Consider the following 15,053-nt stretch of genomic DNA (forward strand, 5'->3'; position numbering starts at 1 on the left):
CATTCACGACACTCTCACACAGTAAGAAAGTTCTCATGCAATGAGATGCACATCCTAAACCTATAACCCAACACTGTTGTGCCATAGACGCAGAATTTACAGCTTCACTACCAGATTTCTAACATCTGAACTCCTGCTCAGCCACAAAGAGGGTGACAGTGGACCAGTGTGTGCTGTGTGATCTGTGGTGCTCTAAATAAACTGACTCTGAGCGCACGTGTCTCGGTGTGTGCGTATGTTATCGTGTGTAGGGTGCACAGGTATTTAAAGGAACAGTCTGACAGTTTGGGGAACTACGGTTAGTTGCTTAATTGCTGAGAGTTAGATGAGGAGGTGGGTACCAGTCTCAAGTCTTTCTGTTAAATATAAAGCTGCAGCTTCAGTCTGTGCCTCTCATGTGATTCCAGTACATTCACAGCACTAAACCCTTTGAAAAGCCCTAACTAGGCCTTTTGTGGTCTGCATTACATTACACATTAAAAAATCATGTCTGAAATTCACACACACTTCAGGCTGTCTTACGAACTACTGGCAGTTCTTTTCTAACATGACCCAGCTTTTATTCTTCATTCTCTGAATGTATTTCCAGAATCAGAAAAGACTCTTCTAAACATCTGGATTAAAAAAAAAAAGAGTTTCTGTCCACTACTTGATAAAAAAGTTTTTTCTAAGGTTTCCTAATCAAAAAAAAAAAAAAGGATAAACAGAAATGAAATGTCTCCTTTGCTGCAGTTGTACAACATGAACCAAAATTTAAAGGTTTATCATCAGTTATATTGGTTTTATACAGCGTAAATCGTTTTTACACAAAGAGCAAGTTTTTAAAATCTGGCAAGTTGAAAATATGTTGAATTTTTGGGTTTTCAGTGGAACAGATGGAATATTTTTTCAATCCAGATGATTTTGAGAGTCGTGGAAAAATTGGGAGCTAGCTGTTTCCCTCCATTTTAAGCCTTTATGCTAAGCTATTCTAACCAGCCGCTAGCTCTAACTTCATATTTATACAGTCTGGGTAATTATTTTTCTGAAAACAGGATGTTTAGCACTGCGACTCCAATGGAAAGTTAATACATGAGAAACAAAGAATAGATTAAACAAACGATCACTCATTTAGTAAGCTTTAGAGGTGTCGGTGGGCGGATGTTTTATCTAAGCTCTCCACCTCCTGGCTGCAGTTTCATATTTAGCATAGATACATGAGAGTTGTATCGAGCGTCTCATCCAAGTTTCAACAAAAAAGTCCATTAGAAATTAAATTTCCCAAAATGTCAGACTGCTGCTTTTATAGTTCGCCTCCATCCTTCCATCATGTCATCTGGCAGTTTCTGGCAGCACAGCACTTATCAGAAAGTATTTATCACGTATAATTTTCCTGTGGTTTTTACTGGTTAAACCTCAGGCAGATGGAGGCGTGAAGAGCAGGTATGAATAATGACTATAATAGTGGCATGCGAAGGTCAGTTAACCCCTGTTGGCGTAACTGTGTTTAACATTTCGTCTGGGTTTCTACTTTTAAGTTTTCAGTGTAAGTGGACCTGCCTCCAACAGAAGTTAAACGTGGACTCGCAGGCGCAAGAGCTGCAAGTTTCCAGAAATTAAACTCGATGAAGGCCTTGCTTACCAGAAAATGTGCTGTCAAGAATTTATTATTATGGAATGTTTTAATATTTCTTTGTTCACCCAGGTAAGTAATAGTGTTCTCTATATAGATTCATTATGTTTTCCTGCAGTCATAAAACATTACAGAAAAGTTGAAACATCACACAAATACACAGACATTTAACACAACAAGAGGGCATTCACTACATGTATTTCTTTTTTAAATACCAGTAGGCAAAGTAGCCCATCCCTCCCAGGGAGCCCATGAGAAAAGAGGCCCCGAAGAAGGACGGCGGCTTCTTTTTTACCATCCGGAAGGCGTTGGGTAGGACCGCGGACAGGAGGGTCGTGTGGATGTCGCCCAAGACCTTGCGGAAAGCGTAGCGTTTTTGCACGCGCACAAAAAAGGACTGCAGGTTGGGTCGGCTGCCGTCCTCCCAGTATTTCTTAGAAAGTCCCAAAAACTTGAGCCTGTGCAACAAGGCTCCGAGGCAGATATCAGCTAGTGTAAATTCAGGTCCACATAGCCACAACTCGCACTTTTGACCTGCAAGGAAAGAAAATTCAATGAGAGCACCGTTGGAAATGCATAGAACGTGTTGTGGTATAACAGATCATTTGGACAAACCTTGATACTCTAGTTTCCTTTTCTCCAGTTCAGCCTCCACTTGATCTAGAACCATGGCTAACTCTCCCAGAATTTTCTTCAGGTAGTTCACATTATCGTGGTCCAAGATTTTTGCCTGTCAATTAAAAAAACAAAACCAAGAAAAAAAAACTTTAACCCCAAAAGGCAAACCAGCAATTCTTATCATCATAAAGTACATTTATGGTGTTAAATATGGGTTACACGCTCTAAGTACTTTAGAAAAGTAACAGCTGCTGCAAATAAAATATCAATAAACCTAAACTACTGCCCTTTACATGCAGGAACCCCCTGGTACTTGCATGTAAAGGGATTTAGTATTTTAAGACTAACACTATCTTAAATGTTATTTATTTTTTATGTTATTAAAAATAACAGATGTGTTGCTCTGTGCTCTCTCTGTCTACTTTGTGTTTTTACCGCCTGTCATCATGTGCAGCATCTTATTTTTCTTGTTTTTTTCCATTTCTACCAACAGAAGAAGGTAAAACGTGACAGTAACAGATGCAAACATATAATATATTAGTACATCTGGATATTTTCTCCAGAGAATATGAACTGTATTTAGGTCAAAGGTACAGTGTTACAGGATCTGTGTGCTTCTTTTTTCCAGCTCTTCAGTACTGTAAAGAGAGGAAACTGCTGAAGGCTTTTAATGATCAAGTTTCTCTCAGCTTCAGACCTGGAATTCAATTACCGGGGCCAAGGCAGTCTGGAAATTGAAATAATATGTGATTATAATATGACTGTTAAACCGTAAGAGAGTTTGACTTGCTGTGGGTCTGTCTATCACAAAATATTTAACACTTATGACAAAATATCACATTCTTCTTTACATTCCTGTGCCCCCATGCAAAATAATTTAATCAAATAAATGGACTGTAATATACTGCAAGGTTTTTAATTGGTAAATTAAAGAAATTAAGAAATAATCCAGGTATTCATTCCAAATTTGGGGGTAGTTAATGGATAATTAAATGGACTGTGATATATTAAGGGGTTTACTATTATTGTTTATTATTACAATCCTTTAATTTATTCATGTTTTTGTTTTTTAACCACTGAAAAGATAAAATCACAGTAATTCACCATGAGCTTCTTCTGCTTGGACAGGTACGGTTCTGTCAGCTGAGGCTCCTCATGATCCAACTTCATCAGCTCCGTCGCAGCGTTGGCCAGGTGTCCTGAGGTCACACACACACACACGCACACACACGCACAGAGCACTCATAAGTTTTGCCCTGATCTACTGTTGAGTTAAGAAAATGTGTTTGACAAAACTCACATTTGAAGTGTAAAAATCTGAATCGTGTAGTATTCTAGTTTGAGAGCTTATTCTTATTTACTCCTGTTTACCTGTGCTTGAGTGACACTTGATAACAAAAATACTTTTTTTGTTGACAATAACGAAAATATATAATATCATCAGTCTTATACTTTAAAGGGAAATTCGGTCCTATATTGGTAGAGTCTTACCAGTTTGTGGTTGAGACACATTATCAGTCTTTTGTAGCTACACTGAAAATGTGTGTCAGTATGTTTTTACATTTTGCCATGCTGAGGTAGGAATATTTTAGTGTGAACTGTCCCTCTAGTCTGCGCCATGATCAGACAGTGTGGTCCAGATTCAGACAGGACTCCTTTCAACACCAGAGTGACACATTATTTCACATAAAACAAACATCAGTGGATAATTACACACAAACAAATCACTGATGCGACCAGGGTTTTACTGGATAATTAAATCTGCTGCAGAATTTGGTCCAGTCCAGCCTGCTGCTTTGATTTCCATGCCGATGCCATTACCTGATGGACAGAGCACTGGACTTGCCTTATATCTGCTGTTGGGATTTATAAAACCTGGCATCACTACACTGTGCTGCTTTAGGGCTTATTGGTATTGAGTAGCGTCAAATTACACAGTATGCTAATCACGTCGTGCACATAAAAACAGGGATTTGTTTACCAACGATGTGGAAAATGCTGTAAAGGAAGATAAATAGCTTTGCATTCGTAATGTCTGTTTGTTGTTTTTGCTTTGGGAGACTAGTTGGTTGAAGCTCATTCACCTTGAACGCTGGTAAATGATGAGTTCAAAGCTCTGAAATCTACTTATGTTGTGTATCAAAAATAAAATAATTCACATGGAAAAGGGGGCAAAAGCAAAAACAGCATCTACGTTTTAGGTTTTCGATCTAAACATTCTTCATATCTGCATATTCAGAAACTGACACTGTCACAAATAAAATAATCAAATCTTGTGAACATGTGAACTGGCACAAAAGTGTATAACTAAACGCCTGTAAACCTACACGCATTCATTCAGAATATCAAACGTGTGTGAACATGCGTTGTGAAATGCAGCAGAACACGCTGTCACATTAAATCATCCTGCTTCGATGCACCAAACGAGATTTGCCTTTGTGTTTTGGACACACTGGAGTGGATTCAGTTCCTAGAATCCAGTGGTGGAAAGTACATAAATACATTAACTGTATACTGTACTTATATTTTTACATTTTCTGGTACATTATACTTTCACTCCACTGAATTATTTGAGTCCCTTTGAAGGAGGCCTGACCTCAAATGGGAACCACTGGACTGAAATACCTAACTGTGTATAAAATAGTTAAAACTAGCTCCACCTTATGCATCAATATTAAAAATGAAATATTACAATATCAGGTGTTTCTGTTGTTTTGTTTACCCCATTTATATCAATGAGGGTAGAATAAATAACAGAAACAGCAGGACTGTGTTAGACTGACAACTGAGTGTATAAAACATCCACCATGTTCTTCAGGTAATTAATGCAGAGTTATAAACAACCATGTCTGCACAGTACAGTGAGCTGGCTTCACTTACTACGTATTTCTGCGGTGGCGTACTTTGGGATCATAGAGTCAATAGTGAGCTCTGGATGGAGGATGCAGCCGTGCGTGTAAGCGTCCATGGGCAGACCGTCCAGTAGCTGGCGGTACTGCTGCACACGATCGTGTAGAGGCGAGTCTGCATCGGGAATCAGCTGAGCCACCGTGTCTGCAGGGGCGAGACGGCGACACATGGAAACACAGATACAGAGAGAGAAAGCATTTTAATGTGGCTCAGACCCCACTGAAGACAGTAACACAGATTCAACAAAATGTATGAACCAACACATTAAAACACTGATCTATGTTCATAAACTTCCCTGAAAGCTGGAGGTTTCCAAGCAACTATCATCGAGCTTGGTGCTACACAACACCCAAAATAACACAATTCTCCCTGCCTCAGCCGTCAAACAGACACACAGCATGGTAACCTGGTAACAGATGACACCCCTCGCTCTCTGTAACACACCGGCGGTCACGTTTCACAAAGCCTGACAGTTAAACTGAAGAGAGCTCGAGAAAACCTAACAAGCCTCTCTGAATTTAAGGTGAACCGGTTTAAGCTAAATAAACAGTATGATCCCATGAGATGAAATGCATTTGATCCATATGAACAAAAAGATGGTATGAACCACAACGTGAGGCCACAATCTCATGCGTAAGTAAATGCTTTTTGCAGAGTTGGAGACAAAATGAATTCCACTCATATAGTATCTGTCTGTTAAAGAGGTAGTTCAGTGTTTTAATGCCGTGGGAGTCTCATCTTGATGGGTAAAATTGCTGACGTGTCCCTTAAGTAGCAACCAGTTAGCGTAGCTTAGCATTGTCACTAGAAACGGGGAAATACAGTAGCTAACCTGGACCTGTGCACAGGTAATGAAATGGACCTAACGTGGTAATAATTGAGCTTCAGTGCTACTGGTAAGAATATTTTCGTTAGCTTTGGACAAAGCCAGGCTAGCTGTTTCCACCTGTCTTCACTGTTCATGCTAAGCTAAGCTAAGCTAACCAGCTACTGGCTCCATCCAGACATGAGAGTGGTATCAATCTCTTCTATAACTCAGGCCTCAGAGCCACTTTCTACACCTGTGTTTTTGCACAAATTATCCCCCCAAAATGTTGAACTACTCCTTTAAAACATGCTATTGTTTAGTGAACCAGTGTTTTTGTTTTAATGGCCTAATTCTTGTGGCTGGCTGCACACTGCCTGGCTGGGAGGGATGGTGTTCAGTATAACGACCTGCTGCTGAGTTTCAGTATGAAGAGTGAGGCAGGTTAGCAGAACAGAGAGGGAGGGTCACAGGCAGCCAAACGCAGGACAATCAGTTGGCCGCTCGAGGATGTTCAGGCCAAAGAAAAAAGCTTGTGGAGGGTGGAGCTGCACCTGGCAGAGCTCCAGAAAGCTGAGTAATCAGTCCCAGGACCAACATGCCGACCTGGGCATGCCGAGCAGAGGTCCTGTAGGTGGTGTGCTGCAGCACTGTGGTGGAAATATCACACCAGCAAGTTAAGGCCAAACGCGTCTGAAGAACAGCCTCCGACTGTCTTGGAGACATGGGAGCACGTTCACTTTTATCTTTACAGAATAAAAGCGTAGCCAAGACCCTGATTATTTGATTGTTCTCCATCAATAAACAGCTTTCACACAGCGAGAGCCCTCTGCTGCATCTCAACAACACTGTAAACTAGTGTGAATTGGCACTGCGCCGCTCTGTACTAGTATAAGAGTCTCTTTTCTGAGACATCTGCACTTTCCAGGCCAGCTGCGGCCCACGTTGCCAGCATTCATTAGGGATTTACACGCAGAGAAAAAGCACGTCTGTAAGACTTATCCCCCTGATTGACTTCTGGCTAAAAGCACGTCCAGCTTGAGGTCTGGTTTTAAAACATGTGGTGGATTCGTTTAACGTTCAACAGACAAAAAAGAAAAAAAAAATCAACCACACTTTAACTGAACTATTGCAGTTCACCCTTCTTTGTATGGTTGCAGATTCTACTACAATTTCAAACTGACTTATTCCAAAAGAAATTCGTGGAATTACCTGCAAACAGCACAGCATCAAAGAGCTAAAATGGACGGGGCTGAATGAGACAAAGATAACAAACGCCAGGGACAATTTCTGCCTTCTAGCCTTTTATTACTGAGCGAGCAGTGAACCACAGCTTCTGCAAAGCGTTCAAGCATCACTGACTAAACCAAGACAAGGGACATCTCCAGTTATTGGCCAGTTTCCCTCAGGCCTTTACCAGTTTCAGGGTCCCAGGACATTACATAACAATATAATGTCTCAACTGAAGATACTATAGGACACGTCACCCATACTATGCTATAGCTACTATAACGTACAGGATTCAGTGTATGCATCTTAACGTTTGCTCACTCTTGGAGCTGCAAATTCAGCGGAGGACATTAATGGTTGTTAAATCTGTATCTGAGACACATCTTGTGCATATTCTTCCATCCTCATTGTATCTGAATAGCTGCTGGTGTCGTTATTTACTTATTTACTTACTGGGCTCTGTGTTTTCAGTAATAATTCCTTCTTCATTCATTAAATTTGTGTCTTGTTTCCTACAAGTTCCCCCCGTGGGATCATTCCAGTTTTGTCTAATCTAATCAGAGGACTTCATCTCGGTGACATTGGTGCAAAGACATTGTTGCAGAGTTTCACAGCACAGAACACACCGACACACTCTGTACAAGGACGACAGATGGCCTCCAATGGCCCCATCTTCGCACGCTGCCTGATATTTTCTGTAGCTCTAACTTAGCAACAAGGCAAATCAGGCAACTGCACCAGGGCCCTAAATCCCCACAGGGCCCCAGTCTGGAAAGCCCATGGTTCAGTGTGTGTCAGCTGGTCTACTTTAAATTAATTAACTGTTTGTTTGTTTTCTTATCCACTAAACATGTTTGAAAAATTATTTAATTACTAACACACAACTAAAATATGAAAGTCTGTAAGACAAGACCACGGTTATTACCACAGAGAGGGGCCCTGACTCAAAATCTGGTTTAATTTGTTAGATGAGATGGTGCTTGTGTGTTAAAAGGCCTGAGAGTAGAACTGCATGTTAATGATCTGTGTCAAAGACATGGAAATAAAGAATATCGCAGAGTAGAGCTGGTTAGTTTTAGTACTGTGAGCATGATGAGATAAAATGCAAGAGCAGGCTGTTTCATTATAATATAATTCATTATAATACAACCCTGTTTGGCTGGTTAGTTTGAATATTTGAGCATATTTTCAAATAGTATCGTTGACTTTTTATCATTAAAAGAGAAAGCAGTTAGCTTAAACTCTGATATACAGTCATCAGGGCCTCTTTTTATTTTTCTAACGTGACCCAACAAACTAATGCAGGTAGTTAATGATATGCTCCTTGGCTTTGGAAGGGACACTGTTGTAAACACTGTTTAATCCTTCCCTTACACTCATGTCTTTTTAGTTTTGAAAAGACTTTAAACCCTCCAAACTCTTTAAACGCCAAGTGTTTCTCATGCTCAACACTTCAACACGTAGTGAAATCTAAAACTTGCCGTGCCTAGCTGAGGTTGCTAAGCTATGATTGGCCAAGCTATACGTTAGTCCGTCGCTGCTTTTAGCTGCAGCGTTAAAATCAAAGTCTGAAGTGAAGAGAAAAAAGAGACACAGCATCATCACATGGGACCCACATTCTTACTGTACCATACCTCCCACAAAGTTTTTCTCCAGATAATCTATAATCTGGTTGTAGTCACTGATGATGGTGTCCCCGTGGAGGAAGACCGGCACCTCCTCCCCCAGGTTCAGCCTCATGAACCAGGGCTCCTTGTGCTCCTGCAGCGGCAAGCTCACATCCCTCTCCTCGCAGACCAGCCCCTTCTCGTTAATGACTAGACGTACCTGCAATCAGAAGCACACGTTTAGCTTCAGTTCTGAGGAGGTGAAAGCTGCTAACCGAGGCTCAGCTGCAGATCTGTTACAGAGGCGTGATGAGACCTAATGGCTGCGGAACGAGAGAAAGATGAGCAAGATGTTTAAAAGCAATAATTGGATGCAGGCCGCCTCTTTGTTTCAGGATATCAAACCAAAAAAGTAAAGCTGACACTAGGAAAGAAAGTTTTTGTAAACTCTAAACACACCACACCTTTTTTGTAAATTGTAAATTTAAAAAAAAAAAATGTAAACAAATGTAGAAAATAACATGCACAGGGAGAAATTTTGTGTGCACAAATGTCATATTCTGTTCTGAAAAGAGTTATTTCAGTATCACCAGAGTAATGCTGTCTGGCTGATAGCTTCATCTCTTTGTTCATGGCATGAAAAAGTTATCACGTCTGTGTTGTATAGAGGAAATAGGCTCAGTTGAATTGTTTGTGTGGTGTGGGAAGCTAATGAGATATTTTACAGCGTGCTAAAGTTTGAGCAGGAACCATCCAGGACAGTCAGGATCCATTGCTTGCGGGATGAAGGAGAAGCCAAGGTCCACAGAGAGCTATTAGTGGGAATAAGATTAATGAAAGGAGATGACACTTGAGGAATAAAGCACCACATTTGGCCGCTTAGGAAGAACGACAAAATGGGAGTTTTGCTGAACATGACCAGACGTGGCGTAATGAAATAAACCTGAAAGATTTAGTAACACAGGCACAGTGATTACAGCAGGACCGCTGGTTGGGACAGCAGGAACAAATCTGTGAACGCAGCTGCAGTGTCAAAGAAGAAAAAAGCCTTTTACGTCTCCATCAGCGTGGCACTGTTACACACTAAATCAAGGATTTCTATATAAAACCGTCAAACATTTCAGGTCCCAGTCTTACACCGCTGAGGTGTCCCTCAGTGACACCCACAACAACGCAGTCACTGTTGCAATAAGAGTTTGTTATATAATAATATTAGTCACTCCTTAGTGATGATGCCAAGCAGTGCAGCTGCCTGGGAGGCACGAAAACACTCCTTTTACCTTATAATACACTGGAATTTCAGCTACATCTGCAGGTTACCATGATGTTTGCTGTAAACAGTGGTGGAGAGTAATGAGCACATTTACTCAAATACTGTACATATACTTTACTTTTTAAGTATTAGATATTTATACTTTTTATTCTGCTTCATACTTCTGCTACAAAAAATAAATTTTAGACAAACACATTGAATAGATTAAACTTTCTCCTAACTTGGTCAAGGCCCAAAGTCCAAAGAATAATATAATATAATATAATATAATATAAATTTGTGTGGCAGAACTTTGTTTTCTCCTGTTTTCTGCCATATTATTCCTCTCACGACCCCTCAGGTTCATCTTGTGACCCTTTAGAGGGGCCAGGCCCCTAGGTTGGGAACCACTGGATTATAATACTCTACTGTAACTGTAACTGTATATAAAATACAGCAGTTAAAACTAGCTCCACCTTGATTATGTACAATAGTAAATTGCGGTTTATGCATTGATGCATCAGGACAAATATGTAGTAAAATAAGCGAATACTTTGTCCACCACTGTCTGTTAATGCAGCAACATGAAAACAACATGAAGATAGTTCTTGCCTGACTGACTGACTGACTGATTGACTGATTGACTCGTCCATCCTGGCATCCTGACACACTTCCCTCCACACACAGAGAAAGCAGCAGAGCGTTACAGTCTCAGAGAAGGCCCGTTGAAGGTGTAAATCTCTAACCCGCAGGCCTCGATGTTGCCAATGCTGTATTGATCTGTGAAGCCGGGGCCCTCTAAATGTGCCGTTAGTGCAGGGTATGGCGCCCCATCTGTCTCTGTCTTTATCATATCTGCTGTGTTTACGATGCATTGCTGCTGTGAGCTGGATGAATGTACTGTATGCCTCAGTTCAGGCCATGGAAGCTCAGTTACAGTAGCAGTTTGTCATGAAGCGTTATAAGCACAGAGAAAGGGGGGAAATGTGCGAGAGAAGTTCGATGGTACAGCTTCCCTCTTTCCTCAGGAACTTGCTGAGGCATAGAGAGACTTGTAAATAATCCCCTGAACATCTGATGACGATAGTGTCTTCACAGAGATAACGGTTGTTGATCTGTTGGAGAGGTTCCTCCTTTGTCATTCTCACTCGCTCAGTATTTACGTTAGGATTCTTTTTTTTTTTTTGTCTCTTTAAAGAAAGAAAGAGGTTTTTGCAAGTCACGAAAGATTGACTAAATATAACACTCATCTTTCAAGGTGCTGCAGAGAGATTTTGACCAATCACATTGCAAGCACTTGTGTTACATTAAGGTACAAAATACGCAGCAGAGTTCTGGTGCAGTGGACAAACTAGTGCTTGGCCTCTTAATCTCATGAAAGCCATCCCCAAAATGCCATTTAAAACACGCAGCAGCTTGCATAACAACAACTGTCATACTCCATTGTACAAACAAATGTAATATAATCAGGACTGCTGTGAAAATTCAGGTTTTTTTTTTTGGCTGAAATGTGTTTTGTGCCCCATAGTCTGTTCGCTGACAGCACAGTCACACACGAGATCGTGGAGTCGCTTCAGCTACTCCAGCTCCAGGATGGAGGTGATGATGGTGACAGTGAGCCCGGTGTTTACCCACCACTGAGTGACAACCGGCACAATCAGCAGCTCAGACTTCGGTGGCTGAGAGCCAACAGTCGTGCCTCATAACTGACGCACCAACCTGAGACTGAGCATCGGCTCAAGGTGATTGGTCCAAAGATAAGATAAGATAGGAGCGGACGGTGGAGAGGAATATCCTGTAACACCATCTTTCAGTTCACAGACACAGTGTTACAGCTGTTTTCATGTTGAACACATGCTTGGCAATGTTCCCGTGATTCATCTACTGATCCACGTCTCATGACAAGAGAATTTACCAGTCATACAGTGTGAAGTGCAAACAGAGAGAAACTCATCAGGATTTCAATTAAAAGATTATTTTAAATCCCAACTCATCTACCAGTTAAAGTTTGGTTAACTGACAGTGAAAATGCACGATAGTTTTTCTTGCTTTGTATGATTAACAGCCCAAAACCGAAAGATATTAAGGTTACTATCACACAAGACTAAAACTCGAGCTTCTCCGACTATTTTTCTGTTGATCGACTGATCGATTAATCAATTAAAAACCTAAATCATTTTTTTTAAATGAGGGATGCTCCAGTGTTTTAGTACTGAACATCCATAAATCTGTGGAATTAACAGGAGATTGATTTTTCAAAACGGTCAAGACAAAGAAACAGAAGAAGTATTAACATCTATGGGAAAAATAAATGGGACTTTTACTTCTGAAACCAGGGGTGCTCAAAATACAGGGTCCCACTGTGGACCTCAGATCTGAGGATCCCAGGTCTGTGAGCTATTAGGTGATGAGATGAGCCAATGTTAACTGTAGAAAACCCTGTGAAACAGATTGTAATGTAATCTATCGACTGAAAACAAACCTCTCGCGTGTTGTTAGTGACGGTGTTTGATTTTAACACAGAGTTAAATTAACTGTATGAGTAGCAGCTTATTTGCTTTTATACTCATGCCCCTGACACATCTCTCTTTCTATTGGCCCACAGACTTGTGGTCCCCTGACGTGAGGGTCCACAGTTGGACACTTCTCAAAATACTTCCTCCCAATCCGTAACTGTATTGTAATTAGACGTCCCCTGCACCGCTAAATGTCTCTTCAATGTCTTTCAGTCTTCACAAGCCCAGTTTTTAATGTCCACTTTCCGTTAAAGGCTACGTCCACATTAAATTCTGAACTGGCCTAAATCTGATTCTGAGTAAAAATGAGAGTGTGAACAAACCAAATCAGATTTTTTTTTTCACATCAGATCTGGGCCACTTGCATAGATGGTTAGATCAGGAAAAACAAACGTGGAGGGGAGCAGCTCAGGCTTCTGCCTTTTGCCGCCTTCTCTTGACTGTCGCACAAAACTGTGTTATTGTTGTCAATCTTGTACACATGCGACTCACATGCATGGCAGTTTAGGACCTCACCTGTGCTCACAACAGAGCTGGACACAAGGTACACACAAACACGAATGTGAACCATCAACACTAAAAGATTTTGGCAAAAACAAAATAAGTAAATAAAAATTCTGAATTGAGCTTTAAGGTCTGTATGTGTGAATTACACAGCTGTTTTCACAGGCTGGGTCACACTCCCACTGACAGGTAAACTGATCTTTATCTGTAAATACACAGAAATACTCCTTTAAAATGTTGTACATGCTGTACATTTATACAGGTTATTGATATGAATTCTCATCATGTACGTTTTCAGAGCTTTGAATGATCATCTTCCTCCCATTTTAATTTAACAGGGGAGGCACAGCTTCCTGTCTGCCAAGGTAATTTAAAGGTAGAACTGAGGAAAGCATTTTTTTTTAAAAATGCCAAAATATGAAGTGACTCCGCTGCAGAGGGGGGAGGATGGCCTTTGGTTTGTTTTGCACATCACTGTAATCAATTATTTAGGATGTCATGTGTCAGAGCACACAGGCTGTCACCACATCCACCGGCTGCGACGAGATATTAAAAAGAAAAAAGCTTCAACGTGTCGGTAAAAGGTGGATGAGATGTGAAAGGTGACACGTTCAGAGCTGAACTGACCAACGATCCCGCTTCATGTCGAGGAAACGAGCCCCATGCTGCAGCGCCTTTTCTGAACGCCTCAGCCGGGAGATCTGCCCAGCTGCAGGAGCGTATTCATATTCCGGATGTATGTGCACGAATTAAAAAAAATAATAATAATAATAATAATAATAATAATAAAAGCATGCACCAAAGGAAAAAAAAAATAACATGCTTAGATCATCATAAGACACAAACACAGGGAGCTCCACGCTGGAGCATCATGTCATGCAAAGAGACGTGGAGCCACCTCCATTTTCAAGCTCTGCTTTTTTTTTTTTTTTTTACCTTTTGGGAGGTGAAAGACTGCGTCCAGTGGTACAACACGAGCCTGTCTTTGTTGAAGGGCTGTTTGGGCTCCGCCGTCGGTTCCTCGCACTCCTCCCCGTCTGTGATTTTGCCGTCTTCATCCATGGCTGAGATGGGCCACCAGCTACAGTTGGTGGGGGTAACATGGTTGGAAGACGCCATGACAGAGCGTTTTGTGCGTGTGGAGGAGAGGAGCAAGGAGGGAGAGAAGAGGGGAGAGAGAGAGAGAGAGAGAGAGAGAGAGAGGATTTCAGCAGCTCGAGCTCAGCATCATCGCTTCACGCGGCAGCGGCACCCCTCCGCGTCGGACAGCTCCGGTGCTGAAATCGGTTTCACTTCGGAATGAAAACAGAGATTTAAAAAAAAAACTCTACACGCAGCCTAATCCATATGCAAATAGCTGCTTACTCGAGCATGCTGCTGCACTCACAATTAAATCGATGTGTACCCGAGTTACATCACATGACGATGAGCCACGCACAAACATGCGCGGTGGAGATCCGCGGAGCGAGCGTTACCGCGGAAGGTCAACCGGCCCCGGTAAGGACACGGAGGCTGTGGACCACAGCACAGAGCCCGGGTGATGCACGGTGAACTGGAACACGTCTTTCAGTGCAAACTGACCAAAAAACAAACAAACAAACAAATAAATAAAAATAAATTTAGATAGATGTTCATGGCGCGTGTGTGTATAGTTTCATTGTGGACACTGACTGAGTTTTGAGGTGCTTTATTTGAGTATTTCCACTTTTTGTTACTTTACATTTCAGAGGGAAGTGGACTGTACTATTTTACTGGTTTTCTGGTTGCTTTTAAAATTAAGATTATATAAAAACATGTAAAGAGCCTTTAAAATATAATGGAATTTATACCGTATTAAAACTGTTTGGCGTGTGATCCCCAGTTCTCAAAACCTCTTTGATGGTTTCATTTAAATAATTGAGGTTCAAAGAGGTCAAATAATTCTGGAGCCACAAAATTCTTAATACACATTTTTTTTTCTCCCCAACGCCTGTAAAATAACTTAAAACCATGTGAGTAA

At 41.1% G+C, this 15,053-nt stretch overlaps 1 protein-coding gene across 1 annotated transcript; it reads right to left on the reverse strand.

Annotated features, from left to right (window-relative positions):
• Positions 1 to 1,683: 1,683 nt before the first annotated feature.
• gdap1l1 (ganglioside induced differentiation associated protein 1-like 1) lies at positions 1,684 to 14,210 on the reverse strand. The gene is made up of 6 exons (XM_041057137.1): positions 13,991 to 14,210; positions 8,810 to 9,002; positions 5,111 to 5,284; positions 3,335 to 3,429; positions 2,228 to 2,342; positions 1,684 to 2,146 (listed from the first exon to the last, which is right to left on the reverse strand). Exons 1-6 carry the CDS (start codon positions 14,171 to 14,173, stop codon positions 1,803 to 1,805), a joined length of 1,104 nt encoding a protein of 367 aa, XP_040913071.1. The 5' UTR covers positions 14,174 to 14,210; the 3' UTR covers positions 1,684 to 1,802.
• Between the last annotated feature and the right edge of the window lie 843 nt (positions 14,211 to 15,053).

Source organism: Toxotes jaculatrix, chromosome 2 (assembly GCF_017976425.1).
Source record: "Toxotes jaculatrix isolate fToxJac2 chromosome 2, fToxJac2.pri, whole genome shotgun sequence".
Taxonomy (NCBI): domain Eukaryota; kingdom Metazoa; phylum Chordata; class Actinopteri; family Toxotidae; genus Toxotes; species Toxotes jaculatrix.

What these genes read in the sequence shown, in the direction of transcription:
- gdap1l1 (XM_041057137.1), bottom strand. Translation starts at nt 14,173, where the DNA reads ATGGCGTCTTCCAACCATGTTACCCCCACCAACTGTAGCTGGTGGCCC. An exon ending in AGTCTTTCACCTCCCAAAAG is followed by an intron (nt 9,003 to 13,990) that starts GTAAAAAAAAAA and finishes TTCTGATTGCAG; the next exon opens with GTACGTCTAGTCATTAACGA. An exon ending in CCAAGCAGAAGAAGCTCATG is followed by an intron (nt 2,343 to 3,334) that starts GTGAATTACTGT and finishes TTTAATTGACAG; the next exon opens with GCAAAAATCTTGGACCACGA.